A 22,963-nucleotide genomic window follows, 5' to 3' on the forward strand; every position below is an offset into this window, starting at 1 on the left:
TCGAGGTGTCCACCAAGGTCGTCAGGATCTCTTTGCCGCGGAACGTGAGCGGAATCACGGTGCTCTGTTGCTTGGTGATGGTGGTGACGTAGGATGTGGTGCGCGTATTGTACTGGGTGGACGGTGTGCCCTGCGGCTGCAGGAGGGGGTTTGCCTGACCTAACTGACCGAGAAGCAACTGCGACAGTAGGATGTTCGCGAGAGGAGCGTTTTCAGGTATGGAGGGCTGTATGGTGGACACTACGTTCTCTACGGAGTACACGGTCGTGGGTACGATCACCGATTGCGAGGCTCTGCGACCTCCTAGGGTGGTCAGCGTGTGGGAGACCCGGGTGGTGGGCGTCTCGTGTAACAAGAATCGAGTTACCTCGGTTTGACCTTGCAAGTTTGTACCCGTGACTTCGCTAACGATCACTACCAGCGGCCTGCCGTCCCCACCTGTCACGGTACTGTACTGGGAGGGAGCCAGCACCTCGGTGCTGGCCTGAGCGGTTATGATATTTCTCTGTTCCGTAATGCCGTTATTTACAACGGGGATCGTCACCTCGGTGGGCACGTAATGGGTCACCGTGATAGTCCCGTCAAAGTCTGGGTAAACGGTGGGCGATTCCCTAATGTCCTCGCGGGAACCTCGAGGTCTCTGCGAGGAGGATCCTCGTTTGCTACCGTTCCTACTCGACGACCTCGAAGAAGCACGAGATGGCGGTACTCGTCTGGAGCTCGTCGACTCAGCCGATTTGTTAGAATTGTTTCGTAACCTCGGAGGTCTCACTCTGTCCGCATTGCTCGTGGTCCTGCTGTTCGATCTGGACCCTGAAGAGCTCGGTCGTTTGTAGTTCGACCTACTCGTAGAGGTTCCATCTTTTTCTCTCAAAGTGAACTGTCTTCCATTACTGGACGCTGGCGACGGTTTTATTCTGGATGAAGTTCTATCACCGTTCTGCTTTCTGTTCCTAACGCTTTGACTCGTCTCCGAGGACTCTGCCGACGTTTTTTCAGGGTTGTTGCCCGACTTGGACGGAGGTCGAGAGGTCGTTAGAGACCTTCCTCGGTTATTGTAGCGAGCGATGGGTTTAGTGGTTGCTTTCGTGGTCTCCTCTTTATTGGACGCGCTCTCCATCACGTCGGACTTGTCTTCAATCTTCGAACTCGACTGATTGGGTCGGCGGAATCGATTGGTTAGCGACCTTAATTGACTCGCCTGTCTACGAGTTCTTCTCAACCTCGAGAACGGTCTGATCTGTACAGTCGGCCTGATAGATTTACCGGATCGACGGTTAACATTCGCCGTGGTTCTATCTTCGTGTTCCGAGCCTTCGTAATCGTTGTCCGCTATTTCCTCGACAGGATCATCTTCGAAGTTCTCCTCACCCTCTCCCTCCAAATCCTCAGGGTCTAACTCCTCGGTAGGTTCGGGTTTCTTTCCAAATAGCCCTCGAGGAGGAAATAAACCAGTGCCGCCCTGTCTAGGTCTAGTCGAGATCGGTGCATTGGCTCTACCGTTAGTACGACCATTGCTGACTTTAGGAGCAGTCGGCGGAGTCGTTCTATTCAAATTCCCGTTTCTTCTGGTAGTCGTAGGTGGCCTCGGAGTGGTTGCAGTCCTCCCAGAATTGTTCAAATTAATCGGCCTGCGGAATCTCAAAAGAGGATTGGTCGACCTCCTCGAGGACTCCGTGGTTGTCTGCAGAGGTGTCGTCACGGTCTCCCCACCTTCCACATCATCGGTGTACAGAGTCTCGTCCGTCACCAAGGTCGTCGTGGTGAACTCGTTAGCGTCGTTCTCTTGGTCATCGTGTTTGACAGTTGGCTGTCCACGGAGGAGAGTCGAAGAGGCTCGAATAGGTGGCCTGTACCTGCTGGAGGTTCCAGGGTACACGGAACTCGACGCACGAGTCGCAGCCCTTGCCGAAGAGCCCCTGATAGAAGTCGGACCGCGTCTGTTCCCTTGGAACACCGAAGACGGCGTTATTCTAGCCTGCGGTCTACCTCTGGTGCTTCCCACCGATGATGCGTAAGAACTCGCAGTACTCGGAGAGCCTCTCCTTCCAGCAAACCTTCTGGACCCTGCCGGGGACAGCGTCGAAGAGTACGGACCTATCGGTGAACTGACTCTGCCCCTCGACGAGGCAAACCTGTTGCTTTTCCCGGCTAAGGTCGCCGTTATCGTCGGAGTCGCATCCGTTCTAGTAATCGTGGTTGCACCTTGCGCACCTTTTCTCTTCGGGTTGAACGTGGGCCTGCTCCTGGAGACGAACGGTCTGATCGCAGGCGTGAAGGTCCTCTTTCTGGTAGAGAACGTCAGTCTGGACTTTTTCTTGGAACTCTGTCCATCTTCACCCTCTTCGCTGTCCTCCTCGCTCTCGTCGTTCTGCTCGGAGTCTTCCGCGTCAGGAGACTCGGTGGTTGGGTCCTCCGACAAGGAAGACTGGATCACTGCGGGTGAAGGTGATATTTCGGGGACGTCCGTGGGTTTGGTGGGTGGCAAGGTCGCTGTCGGCGCGATGCTGATGGTTGGAGTCGACAGGAAGCTGGAAGTGCTTTCTATGATCTGGGCGTATCTGCCTTCAATACTCGTGCCGATCACTTTGGACTGGTACACTATGGTGGTTCCGTTGTTCTCGATTTGTCCTTGGATCAACCTCACCAGGCCAGTTCGGTGACCATGAGTGGGTGGAATGGTCGCCTTTCTCTCTTCGTTGATCTTCGTACTTGAAGTGCTCTCGATGACCTTGGCGTACAGACCATTCAACAGGGTACCAATCTGCTTGGTGGTGAAGTAAATCGTGGTCACTTCATCGGCATCCACCACGCTGCCCTTATTCATCGACAGAACACCCGTCGGAAGAACTGGAGTGGCGATCGATGGCAGAGGTGGTGTCTCTATTCTCGTCGAACTCTCAACAACCTGAGCGTACAATCCATCGATATAAGTACCATGAACATCGGTCATGTAATGAGTTGTGGTTCCATCGTTAACTTGACTGGACCTGACCGTAGAAATGAGTCCTATCTTCGGTACTTCGCTGGTTTTGGATGGAGTGACTGGCTTCTCTTCGGTCGCCAGACTTTGCTGATAAACGGGTCCATCGATTGCTCTTCCAGTCGCCAACTGCGGCGTTGCGACGACTTCAGGTACGGAAACACTGGTGACAGTCTCCAGTCTGCTGTTCAAGATGGTCTCGTTACCGATGTACGAGGTTGTGAAGTAGGTGTAAGTAGTATAGTACGTGACAGGCTCCGGTGAAATAGTGGAAGACTCCAAAGTGCTCTGTTCAGCAGGAGCCGTAGTGATGTCCTTCGACGTCGTTCCAAGTTCCTCCGTTTTCGCACTTTCAACGGGGTTAACAATCGAAGGTGTCACCTCATTATCAGCAGTGATCTTAGACTCCTTGTCACTAACAGAACTCTCTTCGCTGAAGGAGGACATTGGCCTGTAGGTCATAATAACACCCAGTTCGACGGTAGGAGTGGGTGCAACACCAGGTGTCACAACGTTGCTCACGGTTTCCTCTCGACTCGTGGTAACCGTGTCGCCACCCTTGTAAAACGTGGTCCAGTAAGTGAACGTGGTGAAGTAAGTAACCGGCAAGGTGCTCGCTTCCATGGGTACCACAGCGGTGGGTCTGATGGTCTCGGTCACCACGTTGGTCACAGTTTCCAGGCGACTCACCACGTTCGATTCATCACCCTTGTACATCGTGGTGAAGTAGGTGAAGGTCGTGTAGCTGGTCTGGAGAAGAAGAGTCGGAGCTGGTTCTACTTCGTGGTGATTCGACTCGGACAGCTCCTGATCCTCCGGAACCGCGTTCCTCTTGTCCATCACGTCCAACAACGTTCCGCCTCCTGAACTTGTCGAGGACACCACATCGGTGATCATGGAGCCCAACACTTCTCCCTCCATTGGAGGATTCGGAGTCACCTGGGCGATCACTTCGAACCCACGGAACAGATCTACCTTCTCCGTGGTGGGTTCCTGGGTAGTGGGATACTCCGTCGTTGTCTCTTTCAACTCAGGTGCTGTCACAGGCTCTTCAGGAGTAGTCTGCTGCTGTTGTACCTTCTTCGCTAAAAGCAGTGCTTCTTCCTGAGACTTCTGCCTCTGAAGAGCTTCCAGATACGCCAGAATCTCTGGGGGAACAGCTGGTTTCGCTTCTGCCGGTTTCTCCTCTGCCTTTGGCGTAGTTGGAACCTGCGTTTCTTGGGTCACTGGCTCCACCGCTGTCGGCTGAATGGTTTCTGTGACAACGTTGGTGAACACCTCGGTCCTAGTTTCAATTTCCGTCTCGTCGTCCACGAAGATGGTGGTGAAATAAGTGTACGTTGTATAGTAAGTCTTGATCTGTTCCTTGACCTGTTCAGTAGGCAGAGCCGGAGTTGGGCTGGGTTCGATCTCAGGAACCGTTTGCCTCGTGTCCTCAAAATCTTTGCTGTCCGCCGCTTCCGTAGGAATATTATGATCAGTTGTGGTGTCCTGCTCCTGCAGTGTGGTCAAAGTCTCCTCAGTCGTCTGTTCCAAGGTCGTCGGATATTTCTCAGTTCCCTCTTCGCGTTCAGGCGTGGTAGAAGGCAGAACACTGTCCGAGATCTTTGTTGGCGATATCAGGGTGGACTCATCCTTCTCAAACAACCCTGCCACAACCGCAGACACTCCGTTCGGACCAACGGTCTGTGTGATCACGTTCGTTTCAACCACCTCCCTACTGGAAATGCTGGACGTGCTCTCCTGGAAGAAGGTAGTCAGATACGTGTACGTGGTGTACAGTGTTTTGAATATCAGCTCTATTTCCTCGTCCTGCTTGGTGGTCTGCTCCTCTTCGGGTACGTTGACCAAATTCGGAGGCGTCCTCGGTGGTTCAGTCAACGCTGTCGGAAGAACGGCAGTCGCAGTTGCACTGGGTACAATCAGTTCCGTCAAGTAGGTGACGTCCGAAGAGACCACTTCTCTGGAACGAATCGAAGTCGTGGTCTGATCGCCTTCAGGAATGAAGAAGGTAGTGAAATAAGTGAACGTCTTATACACTGTGGAAGGAAGAAGTCTGGTAGCCAGTGTGACCTTCTCTTCGTCATTGAACACATTGTCCTTGCCGTCCTTGCCGAGGTTGTTCTTCGAGGTACCTCCTTTGATGCTGCGACCCTGAGGATCTCCAGCGATTATGTCATTCGGAAACTCGTCCTCCAAGGTCGGTGCAGCCGACTCGGTAGTGTCAAGGACCTTTCTGACGCTCTCCAGAATATCCTTCAAGGTCAACACGCTATCTGTGGTGTCCTTCAACGGAGTGGTCAGCTCGTTCATTTCTAGAGGAGACTCCTCACTCGTGGTGATCATTCTAGGTGTAGTACCCGTCGTCATCTCCAATGTAGTATCCTGATCACCTTCCGACTCCTCTGTAGCAGTGGTTCCATAATCCACCGTGGTATCTCCGGTACCATAACTGGCAGTAGCCTCGTCAGGGAAGAAGTACACGTTCGACGACGTGTGAATGACCTGCGCATAGTCGGTGCCAATATAAGTCCCATAAATGAGGCTCTTATAGTGCGTGGTGATGCCATCCTTAGAGGTGGTGGAGTCCAGGACCTTGAGGAGCCCGGTGGGCTTCAAGGAAGCAGTTGTCACGTCCGGTACCAACAGCAGCGGCTCCGTGGACGTACTTGAAGACTCGACTTCAAAATCCTCCGTGACACTGGGCTGAATGTTGGCTCTGTTAATGGCGTCCAGAAGAGGATCACCCGTTGGGCTGTTGGGATCAGACTTCCTTCCAGGGTGCTTCGTTGTCTCTTGACCTGCAACGACGCTGGTGGGTCTGATCTGCACAACGGCAACCCCGTCGTCGGGTCTCAAGGTCGCGTCACCTTTGATAGTAGTTGCAGGACGACCTGCAGGAGCCGGCGACGTGCTAGGCGAAAAGACGATGACAGTTTCACCTACAGTAGTAGTAAAGTCGGCGAAACCATGGTACGTCACTGTAGCCAACGGTTTGGTGTCCACCTTCTTCTGCACCTGAGCTTTAGGCTGCGGCTTGAAGATCTTCGGCACGCGGGGTCTGAAGCTTTTAGGTTGTTCATCTTCCAAGTTGTCGAAACTGCTGCCCACGTATTCGTGTTTGACGGTGTACGTCGGTAGATTATCAGCTGGCCTAACCTTCGCGGGTTTGAACCTCTGATCCGAGCTAGGCTCTCTCCTGCTGAATATGTCGTTTTCCCTAGAAAGTTCATCCAACTTCGTCGCAGCCTTTTCGCTGTCTTCGGAACTCTTTTCCTCGCTGTCGTCCTTTGCTTCTTCGATTTCTTTGAGTGCCTTGATAGGAGCGTTATCCAAAGCTATCCTGAGCTGCCAGTCGTCGCTGGGCGTCCTCGAGGGGTAAACTACGTAAGGAGTGGGCGAATCGGGAGCTGGGTCCTTCTCGTAGAACACCCTACTCGAAGTAGCCAGAATCCTGGCGTACAAACGACCATTGTCCAGGGTGGTACCCACTACTTGGGTAGCGAACTCTGTGCTAGCGCCGTCCTGGACGAACGTTCTCGCGGTTTTCGTTAGGAGACCGACCGGAGGGACGGATTTACCGGGTCGTGCCGAGACTAGAAGGACCGTGGTAACCCCTGGGACAATCGAGCCATGGATATCAACGAGTTTTCGGGACCGTTCGGGGACACGAGCCGCATGGGGGAGCACGAGTTCGTTCAACCGGTCGTTTATTCGATCGACCAAGGTCCAGTCACAGTTAATTCGTCCGTGTCGTGTCGGTGTTAGCCGATCGAGCGATCGGCCGATTCGTTTGTTCGAATGCGTGTAGTTTTGATTTTTGTTTAGTTTAGATAATGTAGGTCGTCGGAGAGACGGAGTGGCGGGCGGACGTTGGAGGCAGACGGCATCCAGTTGTTGAGAAGAGTTGAAGAGGCGAGGAGCAGGCGGGAGCAGTAACAGAAACAGAAAAAAAGAGACAGACGATCTTAGTAGACGAGTCATCCTGTTGGTAGCCTAGAGCACCTGCTCTATGTCCCCGTTACCCTGTCACGAGTATCGATTTCCGATCGTCGCGCGTTCACGGACCGATCGTTCCGTTCCGCGGAAAACGAGACGGCCCTGATCGCGATCGATCGAACATGTCACAGGCGTTAGGTTTATGTACGTACCAATGTATGTACATCTCGAGGGACCTGAGAACTCGTTCCACATCCGTTTCGTTCTCTTTGACAACGGATAATTCATAATTTTATTTTTAGTAAATTTAAGTTCATCGTTGTTATTTGATTTGATGGTTTTTTACGTGAATAACGTCTATTCCCTGTGGTTTAAAGCTATCATGAAAAGCTACTATTCTTTTTATTATTGTTTTAGAAGTGAAATGTGTATTGAGTTAGAATTTCAATTTTCTTGTTAGCGATATAATGCGTTGGTAATACGGCGCTTGGCAATATAACGCAAGGCGATAGAACATGAGACGATATAGCGCGTGGCGTTATAGCATGTGGCAACATAGCGCGTGGCGATGCAGCGCGTGGTGATATAACGCGTGGTGATGCAACGCGTGGTGATGCAGCGCGTGGTGATGCAGCGCGTGGCGATGGAACGCGTGGTAATGCAGCGCGTGGCGATATAACGCGTGGTGATGCAGCGCGTGGCGATATGACGCGTGGTGATGGAACGCGTGGTGATGCAGCGCGTGGTGATGCAGCGCGTGGCGATGGAACGCGTGGTAATGCAGCGCGTGGCGATATAACGCGTGGTGATGCAGCGCGTGGCGATATGACGCGTGGTGATGGAACGCGTGGTGATGCAGCGCGTGGTGATGTAACGCGTGGTAATGCAGCGCATGGCGATGTAACGCGTGGCGATATAACGCGTGGTAATGCAGCGCATGGCGATATAACGCGTGGCGATATAACGCGTGGTAATGCAGCGCATGGCGATGTAACGCGTGGCGATATAACGCGTGGTAATGCAGCGTATGGCGATATAACGCGTGGTAATGCAGCGCGTGGCGATATAACGCATGGTGATGCAGCGCGTGGCGATATGACGCGTGATGATGGAACGCGTGGTGATGCAGCGCGTGGTGATGTAACGCGTGGTAATGCAGCGCGTGGCGATATAACGCGTGGCGAAATAACGCGTGGCAATGCAACGCGTGAAATTATAGCATGTGGCGATATAACGCGTAGTAATATAGCGCGTGGTAATGTTGCGCGTAGCAATATAACACGTGGCGATATAGCACATAGCACGCAAACCTTCTGTAAACGAAATAAAATAGATTTCATTAAAAATTCCCAAGACGTTATTCACGCAACTATTTCATAAAACGAATTCTCTCGAATCATTTCGTTGATCATAGTGATTTGTCAAGTCCCTCGAGGCTAGAAGTAAGTCGCATGTCAGTATATCAACCCTTGTACCCAAAGAAAACGGAACGCAAAGTGTGCGGACAAGAAAAATAGCTACACAGAGAGAAACACATATTTCGTAACAATAGTATATATTTTTATTATATACACGGCCGCACCTCGCGTCAACACGCACATGAAGATTTCCTTGCAATTTCTTTATCTTTTTTATATAGATATTGAACGATTTTGCTGTGAAAAGAGAAAGGCCAGACAGCTAAGAGAAAGAGAGAGAGATAGAAAGCGAGAGAGAAATGTTGCCGATAGAATTGCACTTGAACGCGGTATTCATTCTGAATTAATAGGCCAATGGAACGCGAGTAAATTCATTAATTCCAGGAGAAGAATTGCTCGTTCGAGTGCAATTCCGGTAGCAGGGCGTAATGGATGCAAGATGGCCGCGATTAAAATGCACGACACTCACCTTCTAGATCCCTTTCTATCCTAGGGGCCCTAATTTCTGTTAACGATCCTTCATCTGCAAACAAAAACGTACATTAACATTAGTATTCTAATTTATTCGTATTCTGTCATCGTTAATCATCGGTATATACCGTGACAAATAGTTAATACTTCCATAAATTATCTGGTTGATTTGTGGTTTTTATACTTGAGTTTTTTGTTTTGTTATTCTTCTTTTCTTATCTTATGCGTTTATGATTTATCTGCTGGGTAGGGACATATAGTATAACTTATAAATTTTTGATCATATGCATATGTACATATAGATATTAATTCATAATTTATAAATACATGTATGAAAATATACATATGTGTTGGACCATAAGTGTATGGATAAGTAGATCGTGATCTGCAGAGTATGAACAAATAATATATGTAACCTATAAATTTTAGATCACACATATGCATATGTATCTATAGATGTCAACTCATAATTCGTAAATACACATATGAAAATATACATATGTGTAGGATCATAAGTGTATGGATAAGTAGATCGTGATCTGCAAAGTATGAACAAATAGTATAACTTCTAAATTTTATATCCCACATACACATGTGTACTTATAGATGTCAACTCATAATTCATAAATACATATATGAAAATATACATATGTGTAAGACCATAAGTGTATGGATAAGTAGATCATGATCTGCAGAGTATGAACAAATAGTATAACTTCTAAATTTTAGATCACACATACACATATGTACCTATAGATGTCAACTCATAATTCGTAAATACACATATGAAAATATACATATGTGTTGGTTCATAAGTGTATGGATAAGTAGATCATGATCTGCAGAGTATGAACAAATAGTATAACTTCTAAATTTTAGATCACACATACACATGTGTACATACAGATGTCAACTCATAATTCGTAAATACACATATGAAAATATACATATGTGGTTCATAAGTGTATGGATAAACAGATCGTGATCTGCAGGATATGAACAACCTAACCTCTAAATTTTACATCATGTATATACATGCAACCCACAATTGATAAATATGTGAACATATGTAGGATCATACATACATGAACATATGCTGTTTCCATTTTAATAGAATAGTTATTTATGTCTACGTCAAACAGCAGCAATTAAAAAATTATTAACGACGCATCATACATGAAACTCAACTCTGAAATTAATTACACTTATTAATAAACTCTGGTAAATTCGAAATCAGTTCTTGAAAGAGAAGTTACATACATTGATTTGAGTGATGTAAAACGTAATTTCTTTTACGATCTTCTAATGATACTGACATTTCCATCACAGTTGCATTAACACTTTTTATCGTCCTATGAAATACGTGTAATTCATTGGTCAAGGACGTTTAATAGCAGGTTTGAGAAAGGAAGCTGTGGGTGGTGAAGGGAAGTTGAAGAATACTTCTTTGAGATGCTGCATTTGGTCAGCCTAGTAATTTTAGTGACGTCACTTGACATAAATATTTTTACTACAATACAGATGATACCATTATTAATGAGGTTCCTTTGAAACGTTTTTGGTTAGGTTAGGTCACATATGAAGTTCAAACAAGAAGCATAGAAATATATATACAGCTTGCAACTATTATAATAAATTTACATAATAAAATCCTCAATAAAATTTGAGACAGTGAAGACCAAAATGGCGGCCAGCTACACGTGTCACACTTGACATAGATATTTTAGTACTCCAATCAAGATTTTGACGATGAAACCAATAATAATGTAATTCATTTGAAACTTCTCAGGTTAGGTTAGGTTATATTTGAAGTTTAAACAAGAAATATAAAAATATATATATAGCTTGCAACTATTATATTAAATTTACATAATAAAATTCCCAATAAAATTTGAGACAGTGAAGACCAAAATGGCGGCCAGCTACACGTGTCATACTTGACATAAATATTTTAGTACTCCAATAAAGATTTTTGCGATTTGAAGTTTAAACAAGAAATATAAAATTATATATACATAGCTTGCAACTATTATAATAAATTTATATAACAAAGTACCTAATAAAATTCATGGCACAAAATGGCTGCCACATGTGTCACACTTGACATAACTCTTTCCACAACGCCAATTAAGGTTTTGAGAATGAAACCAATAAAAATGTAGTTCTTTTAAAACATTTCAGGTTAGATTAAGTTACATTTGAAGTTCAAACAAGAAGCATAAAATTGTACATATACAACTTGCAACTATTATAATAAATTTATATAACAAAGTACCCAATAAAATTCAAGGCACAAAATGGCCGCCACACGTGTCACACTCGACATAACTGTTTCCCCCAATTAAGGTTTTGAGAATGAAACCAGTATCCACTCAAGCCAAATAATAACGATATCAACCTGAATGCATAAAGACAGCAACAACCAGTGTAATATTAACACCATTAAGGCGTTCTCAGAATAACAAAGTAGCGAGGCCTCGAATTCCGCGACGCCTTAAGTAAACCGGTGAACGGACAGAAATGGGACGATGATCGAAGGAAGACAACGTTACGATCGCGAAACGTTGAATAAGGTATAGATACGTATGGGAACGAGAGAAGAAGAGATCCCAGGCTTCGATGCTGAAGATGTCGTCCGGAGGCCGAGACGTACAGTTATCTGACCGACTCCTTCTCTTCGCGAGAATATCTACTTACTCTTCCGTTTCGAGGCTCGTGCCACGTGCAACGCACACGTACATACATGTGCGCAGACACGTGTACATACATGTGCATATACACATGTGTATATGTGTATAAATGTGTATGTATTTGGTAAATCGTGTGTGGTACGCAGACGGGAAGAGAACTCGCGTAATATCGTGCACTGGGTGCATCCAGTGCGGTAAATTTATTCATGGAAGACGGAAATCGATACAGGTGCTTATGAGAAACTGAAAGTAACCTGTCTTATTGGAATATGATATTTTTTGGAATTTGGGGGAGAGATTTTTGGAGGTCTTTGGGGATTTTTGGGGTGTAGGGGATTGTGAATCTCTAAATTTCCCTGACCCTAGATTTTCAAATTTTCAATTCTCCCAAATCCCTAAATTTCCAAATCTTCAATTCTTTCAAATACCTAAATTTCCAAATTCTCAATTTTCCCAAATCCCTAAATTTCCAAATTCTCAATTTTCCCAAATCCCTAAATTTCCAAATTCTCAATTTTCCCAAATCTCTAAATTTCCAAATTCTCAATTCTTCCAAAGCCCTAAATTTCCAAATTCTCAATTCCCCCAAATCCCCAAATTTCCAAATCTTCAATTCTCCCAAATCCCTAAATTTCCAAATTCTCAATTTTCCCAAATCCCTAAATTTCCAAATTCTCAATTTTCCCAAATCCCTAAATTTCCAAATTCTCAATTCCCCCAAATCCCTAAATTTCCAAATTCTCAATTTTTCCTAATCCCTAAATTTCCAAATTCTCAATTTTCCCAAATCCCTAAATTTCCAAATTCTCAATTTTCCCAAATCCCTAAATTTCCAAATTCTCAACTTTCCCAAATCCCTAAATTTCCAAATTCTCAATTTTCCCAAATCCCTAAATTTCCAAATTCTCAATTTTCCCAAATCCCTAAATTTCCAAATTCTCAACTTTCCCAAATCCCTAAATTTCCAAATTCTTCATTCTCCCAAATCCCTAAATTTCCAAATTCTCAATTCCCCCAAATCCCCAAATTTCCAAATCTTCAATTCTCCCAAATCCCTAAATTTCCAAATTCTCAATTTTCCCAAATCCCCAAATTTCCAAATCTTCAATTCTCCCAAATCCCTAAATTTCCAAATTCTCAATTTTCCCAAATCCCTAAATTTCCAAATCTTCAATTCTCCCAAATCCCTAAATTTCCAAATTCTCAATTTTCCCAAATCCCTAAATTTCCAAATCTTCAATTCTCCCAAATCCCTAAATTTCCAAATTCTCAATTTTCCCAAATCTCTAAATTTCCCAAAATTCCCCACATTCCCCAAAATCCCCAAATTCTCAATATTCCTATTTTTCCAAAAATTCCCTAAATTCTCAATATTCTAAAAATTCCCAAAAAGCCCACAATTTCCCAACTTCCCAAAATTTTCAAATTTCATTAATTTCATGAATGAAATCTCTTTCCACCGGAAGTTAATATTAATGAATATTATGCGATACTTTGAACTTTACCAATTGAGGTAATTCTTTCTGCGCTGTTTCATTCAATGGTCATGGTCGATCTGTCGAGTTCACCGATTTCGCAGAATTTCGTTCTTCAATGACCGTCTTCGTGACCCGGCTTGCCCTACCTGTCTCACCTGTTCGCTTCGTTACCCGTTAGCTTTTAGTGGCATTGGAATCACTATTACGTCACGGTTAACTCAATATTGCACCTCGAAATTGCTTACAATCATGGAACTTTAAGTGACAATTGTCATTGCATTACAGTTATCTTGGACTGTTAAATAAACAAGGAGAAACATATTTTTATTGATGTTAATATTATTAGAATGAGATATTAGAATAACGTTATTTGTTATTAGAATAATGTGTAACGTCATATGTTAAATATCATATATTATGTTTGTTGTATATTATCAATATTATTGTTTGTTACACATTATTAATATTACATGTGAATTTAAAATTATATCTTCATATATTATATTTTTATTAAATATGATATTACTTAATGTTACTTACTGATGCTATTAATCAGTTATACTCATAATATTCATAGCTGTAATTTTATTTAAATGATAATATCCTTAATATAATAATATCACATCCTTAATACCCTTATAATTATTATATATGTATTTGCATAATTTACATATAATTTATATAAGATTTTAATAAAGAAAGATTTGAATAGAAGTCGAATAAAATAGTAGAACAATGGCGTTCCTAATTCCGGATTAAAGAATGATTTTGTTTAAACAAAATGAATAATAATTTATACTCATGATCCGTGTTATCTATGTAAATTGTATTACGTTGAATGAACCTGTTACAAAATTCAGGTGCTTCTTTCAAATTGTAGGTTAGGTATCATTAATAAGCCGCGTTTACGTCTTAACAGCGTGTGTAAATCTTACTATCTGATATTCAGAATACAACGAAATAAATTAATATTTATTACGCTGTTTCAAGTTATTCGTACGGGTGCATGATGAATTTCTCCGAAAATTTCGTAATTTGGTTAGCAACTCCAAGCGTCTCTTGTGTCATTCGTGTCACCGGTGGAGTTTAATTAAAACGTTAATTATAAAACTGACGAAGATATATACATCTTTAAAGTTACTTATTATAAATTGTAGACTTCTTCACTTTGACTGTTCAATTTTTTTGAATTTGTGTCTAAGGTCATTTTAAAAAGAACAAGTATAATTTTTATGAAGCATTGGACACTTAAAATGGCCGACATTCAAGCTCAAAATATCAATAAAGATAAAAATTACAAATGTTAATAAAATACTAGTCAGCGTCATATAACAAAAAATTAATATACCAAGTAGTCAATATAAAAATTAATAAGAAAGTCAATAAAAAGTTAATAAATTTTTTGTCAAACTTTATCGACATAACAAATAAATCAACACCAATTTAACATACCAAATAAAAGAAAAACTTGAATGTCCTCGTTAAAGTTTAACCACGAAAGAATAAAGATAAATTCCAATCAGCATAAAATTACAAATAAATCAAACATCAAAAACCCAGCAAATAAATAATAAAAATTTTCTAGTTATAGTTACACTGAACAAGTATAAATTTGTTGGAGCACTTTCAAAAAAACGAAACGTGACAAGAGTCAGTTGCAGTCGTCGGTCAAAAGTTGACAACGAACCACGTGACATCCGGTTATACAACGGTGGCCATTTCTCAGTATTCGACCAATCGGGACCGACGTACTCTCGTGGTTCGAGGTCATCCTCGTTCAGGTGCATTAGGTCAGCTGGTCAACTTCGAGACGCCCTTCTTTCGCAGACGATCTGGCCTGGGGCCAACCAGGGCCATTTTACCATGCCAATACGGCCATTCTCAATGAAATACTATCGTGATATACTTTAATCCTTTTCCTGTGGTATTCATTGCACGACAGAAATTTCTTGATGTGCTTCGCGAATTATGCAACATTATTCTTTGGAGAAAGCACTGAAATGCAGCCTGAATTTATTTAGTAGAAATTGTGGACTGTATCTTAAATTGGTTCGATAGGAATTATGAAGTGCTTGAGGCGTTGATTTAATAAAAATTGGGAGCTGTATGAGTTGGTTTAATAAAAATTAAGAAGTATACCGTAATATAAAACTTGACAAACTTATTAAAAATAAATTAATAAAAACAACTCAGTACATGAATGAACCTAACAGAAGCACATAAACATATCAAATATAAATATAACAAAAATAAACAAGTCTCCCAAATAACAAGTCCCCTAAATCCTCCAAATAACAAGTCCCCAAATCGCTCAAACAAGTACAACTCATTGTCAGTTCACATCCTCCACTAAACCGAACAATTACTAAACTAACCAACTGCAACATAAACAACACAACATTCCTTTGTTCCCCAAAAAACCCTACTTTGTCAACAATCACCAAACGAAAGTTGCCTTCATGAACCTATAAATAGATGCTAGACTCGAATCCCGAAGCAAAGATTAGCGTGACGAAAGCGGAAAAGGTCCGTAGCAGTTCTAGACGGTAGACTGTAGACAAAAAGATTCCATGGAAATATACCGTTTCGTGCGAGTCTGTACGTTTTATTTCACTGCTTCCACGTCACGCTCTAAGCTTCCACGCTCGTACGAATTTCGTGAGCAACGGCGATGAGGGTCTTTAGATCTAACATCGAACGTGACCACGCATACGGCTGGGTCGTACAGTCAACGGCAAATCTGGCTTCTCTAGGGGAAATATGTCAACCGAGGAGGAGTAATGGATGTCTTGCAGATTTTGATTTTTAGAGTTTGCGAAATTGGAGATTTAAGGATTTGGAGATCTAGGAATTTGGGAACGTAGCAATTTGGGGATATAGGGATTTGGGAATGTAGAAATTTGGGGATCCAGGGATTTGGGGATGTAGGGATTTGGGGATTTAGGGAATTGAGGACCCAGGGAATTGGGGACCTAGGGAATTGGGAATTTAGGGAATTGGGAATTTAGGGAATTGGGAATTTAGGGAATTGGGAATTTAGGGAATTGGGAATTTAGGGAATTGGGAATTTAGGGAATTGGGAATTTAGGGAATTGGGAATTTAGGGAATTGGGAATTTAGGGAATTGGGGATCTAGGGAATTGGGAATGTAAAAATTTGGAAATCTAGGGATTTGGGAAGGAAAAGATATGGGAACCTGGGGATTTGGGGGTTTAGGGATTTGGGGATTTAAGGAATTGAGGACCTAGGGAATTGGGGACCTAGGGAATTAGGAATTTAGGTAATTGGGGGTCTACAGAATTGGCAATCTAGGGAATCGAAGAACTAGGTAATTGGGGATCTAAGGAATTGAGGGTCTAGGGAATTGGGGATCTAAGGAATTGAGAATCTAGGTAATTGAGAATCTAGGGAATTGGGGATCTAGGGATATGGCGACCTAGAGATTTCAGAATCTTGAAATTTCGGAATCTGGGGATTTCGAGATCTAGGAATTTCAAGATCTTGAAATACTACAAACTTGAAAACTAAGAACCTTGAAAATTTTGAAATGCGAAACTTGAAATTTCCATATGCGTGAATGTAAAGTCCGTGTGACATGTTGCACCGGAATGTACATGCAGCTCACGCAGTGTTCCGAGCGCGAAGTCGCCGACACGGTGACCCTGAAGAAAAACGTGTCGCAAGTTTCAACGATCTCGCTGGACAACGTAACCCAGTTGGCGTCCGTTCGAAAAAGGGGAGATCTCACTTTCCGCCCGTGGGCGAAGCCGTTTACCCTGGATCCATGGCAATTTCCATCGACATGTTCAACAAAACCGACTGCCATGAGTGTCACTACTTACTGGCCACAGGAAATTAACAAGCTTCATAGTTTATTAAGTTTATTAACACAGTTATTTAATTTGTATTTGAAAATATACGAGCACAATGAACAAAAAATTGAAACTTAAGTGGTTAATTGTAATTAGTAATTGAAAAATTACAAAAAGATGGAAGATGAACTTAATAATTCCACATTTAATAGAAATATCCTAGAGCCCCAAAAGCAGGACAATATCGAACGACAGCAAAATTTAATTTAATTTAAAATTCAATTGCAATCATTGTATTTTAACATCAAACTAATTATTTACAATTTTTCTAGACATAACTCGTAAAAAATAATGAAAAAAGTATACATTAACACATTAGTTGTGTTCATATATTATAACTGATTAAGATCTACACAATATTTGCAATTTATGACAAGCGCTACAAAACTCTGTCGTAACACCGATTATAAAACACTGCGATTATGCTAGACATATTTATTACGCTTTCACCTCGATTTACTGTCGTTTAATTGGACTTATGCTCTCGATAAACTTCGTGGGTCGCCAGTTGCCCACGTGGCATTAAACGCGTTAATGTGAACATCAAAAGAACTGTATCTTGAAATAATAAAATAATGCTGTGTACCGAGAGTTATGAAAAAGTGTAATAGGAAATCTTTCTTACTAAATGGAGAATTCAATCAACCGGCATTGTGTGGGTTAGTACGAATATAAATATCGCCTTTCAAATTCGATTTATAGAACGTTTAGTAACATTTGATGTGGTATTAACCTATACAAATATCGTTTCATGCTTCTTACTAGGTTATTATATAACGTAATCGAGGTACTTGTGTAGAGCAGGGAGTGTTGGTAACTAGAATTTATGTGGGGATATGGTAAATTTTCTAGTAGGTAGGTTTTCGTAGAATAGGCGATGTTGGATCTGGAGAATTATTTAGTAAAGTAGTTTTTTGGGGGAAAATGGTAATGTGGGCTTATAGAGGTAATTCCGAAATTCGTAAATCTTCAAGAAATTCTGAAATTTCCCACACAATTTTTTCAAATTCCAAAATTCCCAACTCATTAATACTTCAAAATTTTCAAAGTTACTCAATACTTTAAAATTCACAAATTTTCCAAACTCCCCAAATTCCAAAATCCCCAAAAATTCTAAAGTCTTCAAGTCCCTCCATGTCTTTCACATCCCCAAATCCTCTAACCCCCAATATTTTTAAAATCACTAAATCCTCAAAATTCCCCAATTTTCTAAATTCCCAGTACCTCAAAATTCTCCAAAACTCCAAATCCCCAAATTTTCCAAATTTCCATAATCTCAAAATTCTCCAAATCCCCAAATCCCCAAATCCTCCACTTGCAATAATTCCAAAATCCCCAAATTTTCCAAATTTCCATAATCTCAAAATTTTCCAAATCCCTAAATACCCAAATACCCAAATCCCCAAATCCCCAAATCCCCAAATCCCCAAATCCCCAAATTCCCAAATCTCTAAATTCCCAAATCCCCAAATCCCCAAATCCCAAATTCCTAAATTTCCAAACACTGAAACCCCAAATCCCTAGATCCCTAAATCCCCAAATCCCCAAATTCCCAAATCCCCAAATCCCCAAATCCTCCAACTCCCAATATTTCAAAAATCCCCAAATCCTCCAACTCCCAACATTTCCCAAATCCCCAAATTCCCTAAATCTCCAAAACCCCCAAATCCCAAATCCCCAAATTCCCAAATCTCTAAATTCCCAAATCCCCAAATCCCCAAATCCCAAATTCCTAAATTTCCAAACACTGAAACCCCAAATCCCTAGATCCCCAAATCCCCAAATCCCCAAATTCCCAAATTCCCAAATCCCCAAATCCCCAAATTCCTAAATCCCCAAATACCCAAATCTCGAAATCCCCAAATCCCCAAAACCCCAAATCCCAAATTCCTAAATTTCCAAACATTGAAACCCCAAATCCCCAAATCCCCAAATCCTCAAATTTCCAAATTTCCAAATTTCCAAATTCCCAAATTCCCAAATTCCCACATCCCCAAATCCCCAAATTCCCAAATTCCCAAATTCCCAAATTCCCACATCCCCAAATCCCCAAATCCCCAAATCCTCCAACTCCCAATATTTCAAAAATCCCCAAATCCTCCAACTCCCAACATTTCCCAAATCCCCAAATTCCCTAAATCTCCAAAACCCCCAAATCCCAAATCCCAAATTTCCCAAATTTCCCAAAATCCCCAAAATCCCCCAAAACATTAATACAGATTTTCAAATCATGCCTGATGTTATATAACTCTGGATAGGTCTAATTACATCTGCAGCCGCGTTAATAGCCGCACGCACCGACAAGAGAATGCAAGGCTCGTTAACGCGGAGTATTGCGCGAAGTATAATAAGTATTATAGAAGATGATGACTACTCTTACTTGCTCAATGAGTTTTTCGCAACGGGCTCGCCGATGCGTGAGTCTGACCATGTTCAGAGGTACGAGGGTGGCAGAATTTCTGCGAAGCGGTTATATCCCGATGAACGTGATTTTTCACAGAACCACGTTAGAGAGTTTTATGATATAATACTGTCGCGAGTATCGCGGGGATAATTCAAGCGTTAAGCTTCGAGTTTTTAGCGTTCGACGCTGGAAAGGTCAGTCTGGTTCTCTTATGTAACCAACCGCTTGGACATTTTGAAACGGGATTTTCTAACACTCACGGTTAGAAAGTGTTTCTCTGACAATCTGTAAACGATTTTGTAGCGAAACGATCATTTTATTTATTCGGGATGATGCACTTCTCTGGGGAAAAATATTATAGGGGAGGAAGAAATTTGTGTCTTGCTTTGTGAAAATACATTTAGAATACACGTTTAGAAATCGAAACCATTCGCAATTGTTTCATTTACATACCAAGGGATTTATACGGCCTAAGAAGCATTGTGTTCATAGTAAGAACACAGAAAAAGTGTCTCAGAGACCATAAGCAACAGCGTGTTTCCACAAACCAGCATTTACGAGCGGATAATTAATGTTTCACGGTGGTTATGCATGTATACAAAGGAAAAGTGACGGTTGTATAGTGCTCAAAACGATTCCGAAAGAACTTAACGTCGCCATGCATTCGTTGATAGCACTGTTACCGGTTCCCACGATTGAACACTTTCTCTCTCGAACACGCTTTGCACTCTCGATCGACAGAATTTCATCCTATATTGCCGTTCGAACGAAACTCGTTTGAATATTCGGAGAATTTGAAGATTTAGTAGTTGAGAAAATTTTGGAGATTTAGAGATTTTGGGGATTTGGAAATTTAAGGATTTGGAATTTGATGAGGGTAGAATCTTAGGGTAATGAATTTTATTTTAAATAAGTTAAAGTTCAGATGACTACTGAAGAGTGTAATTGGTGAAGCAAGAGCCAGACACGGTGTCCCTGATGGAAAAAGGCTGAGGAAAGAGAAGCAAAAGGCAATCGCGGATACGAGGACTGCATTTAACGGTATTGCTCGCTACTCCACTTCGTGAAGTGGCTTCGACCAGCCGACGAATCCTTCTTCCGACACAAATGCAAGATAATGTGTCGTTTTAATCTTCGTCTTGTCTGCTCGAGTTAACCGATGTCTGTACGTGCGACGTCACGATATCAGGGATAATGATCGATTGGGGAATTTGGAGAATTTTTGGAATTTTGGGAATTTGAGGAATTTTGGAAATTTTGGGAATTTGGGGATTTGGGAAATTTGGGCAGTTTGGGGAATTCAGGAAATTTTGGGAATTTGAGGAATTGGGGAATTTGGAAAATTTTGGAAATTAGGGGAATTTTGGGGATTTGGGGAATGTAGGGAATTTGGAAAATTTGGGGAATTGGGGAATTGGGGAGTTGGGGAATTGGAGAATTGGGGAATTGGGGAGCTGGAGAATTTGGGCAGTTTGGGGAATTAAGGAAATTTTGGGAATTTGAAGAATTGGGGAATTTGGAAATTTTTGGGAATTAGGGGAATTTTTGAAATATTGGGAATTTGAGGAATTTTTGGGATTTGGGGAATGTGGGGAATTGGGGAATTGGGGAACTGGGGAATTGGGGAATTGGGGAGCTGGGGAATTGGGGAATTGGGGAGTTGGGGAATTGGGGAATTGGGGAATTGGGGAATTGGGGAATTGGGGAATTGAGGAAACTTTGGGAACTTCAGAAATTTGGAAAATTTTGGGAATTAGGGGAATTTTGGAAATATTGGGAATTTTGGAAATTTTGAGATATAAGAATTCGAGGGATGAGAAATTCAAGAGTTTGGGAATTTGAGGGTTGAATAATTCAAGAGTTTTTAAATTTGAGGACTGAATAATTGAGAAGTTTAGGAACTTAAAAATTGAAAAATTGATGAACTCAAAAATTTCATGCATGAGAAATTGAATAACTTCAAAACTTCAAAACCATAATCCACATACATTAAATACATTTTCTTTCATACCCTACACACCATACAAACACTTTCGAATGAAGTGAGAACTAGTATACCCTCAGTTAAAAGTGCAAGCTTCTCGTTTTTCAACTGACATTTCCTTCGAGCGAAATATAGAATACATATATATGTGTTCATATGTATAAACTCGTATGATAATTCTGAAAGTGGTTACAATCGATTGGAAACAGATACGACATTAGAGGGGAGAATGACCCTGGCAAGACTCGTTGTCACGTTTCGACCTTAAGATACGATTTCACGTGGCAATAAATCGCGACATTTACCGTCGTCCTATAAAATGCCATGTTGTTTTCATGTGACATTGAATGTCGCGGCTTTTGTCTTGGCAACACTGTGACATTGTTACATTAATAGTTTTATTTTAATATAACAAGGAATTTCGTTGTTTCAATTTTTGTGAAGTATTTTTGGTTTCATGTGGAAGGGTGACATTTTGTTTTGGGATATTAAGTTACGTGACATTTTGCGTTATAATAAGTAGGAACATAATATGTTATAATAATTAGTAACATAATATGTTATAATAATTAGTAACATAATATGTTATAATAATTAGTAACATAATATGTTATAATAATTAGTAACATAATACATTATAATAAGTAGGAACATTATACATTATAATACATTATAATTTATTTTATGACTGAAGCTAATATGGCATTTTATAGTGTGACAATATGCAGCAGGACATTTTACGTTAGGACAATAGGCAACGTGATATTATGTGTATTATAACAGCAAACTGCACGTTTTATATTATTATATAAAATTACATAATATGACACTGCTTTATTATGACATTAAACGTAATATTTTTTTACTATGACAACACAAAACATCACATTCTTTTATTATAACAACAAAGGACATACTATTTGTTTCTTATAGCAATACAAAATAAGATTTTCTTATTATGACAACACATAACATCATATTTTTGTATTATGACATCAAACAAAATAGCATTTTCTTATTACAGCAGCAAACAACACCTTTCTTACCCAAACAATAAAAATCAAAATTTCCTTCCATAACAAAAATGGCAGTTATATAAACATGTCTGCAGCAAAATTATTTATAGGTAATCGATCGATAATTACTTATTGTTAGATAGATTGCATTAAAAATGGAAGAATAGAGAGTGAAAATGTGCCTTCCCATATTCACCCGAGTTCCACGATTCGTTCGGTGGAAACGAAGTTCACGCTACTTTCGTGGAAAAACGAGCAGTGGCTTCCGGTGTTGGTGCAAATTAGAGAAAGCCGATAACAGGAAGTGCCCGTGGTTCTGCGATTGTTTGCTAAGAACGTTAAATCGACTGCTACAAATTTCAGAACAATAACATTGTAATATATCGACCGTATAGTAACATTATCTCTTTCGTGTGTGCTAATTTTTATCTCTTAATACACCATTTGAATGTATCTACATATTCAAATGTATTGATTTGAATTTGTGCTATCAATCTCTGTATTAATTATGCTATCAATCTTCTTATCTCATTATTGAATGCTTGAGGTTAGGTTAGGTTAGCTTGAGGCTGTAAATTATGAGAACTTGTGTCAATTACATTGTAATTGAATCATTTAGTCTCTTCGTATGAATAAAGAATTAGGTTACATATATGTGAGACATGTGTGTTTCGTCATATGCGGAGAGAATAGACAAGTTATTTAAGT

At 41.3% G+C, this 22,963-nt stretch overlaps 1 protein-coding gene across 3 annotated transcripts in view; it reads right to left on the reverse strand.

Moving 5' to 3' along the window:
• LOC100879114 (uncharacterized) overlaps window positions 1–22,963 on the reverse strand; it is a 105,593-nt gene that overhangs the window by 22,918 nt on the left and 59,712 nt on the right. For all 3 annotated transcript variants that reach the window (XM_076534020.1, XM_076534019.1, XM_076534018.1), the window contains exon 2: window positions 8,810–8,863. In XM_076534020.1, coding sequence (XP_076390135.1) covers window positions 8,810–8,863 — 54 coding nt within the window. The remainder of the gene's footprint in view (window positions 1–8,809; window positions 8,864–22,963) is intronic.

The sequence above is a fragment of the Megachile rotundata genome, chromosome 7 (genome assembly GCF_050947335.1).
Source record: "Megachile rotundata isolate GNS110a chromosome 7, iyMegRotu1, whole genome shotgun sequence".
NCBI lineage: Eukaryota > Metazoa > Arthropoda > Insecta > Hymenoptera > Megachilidae > Megachile > Megachile rotundata.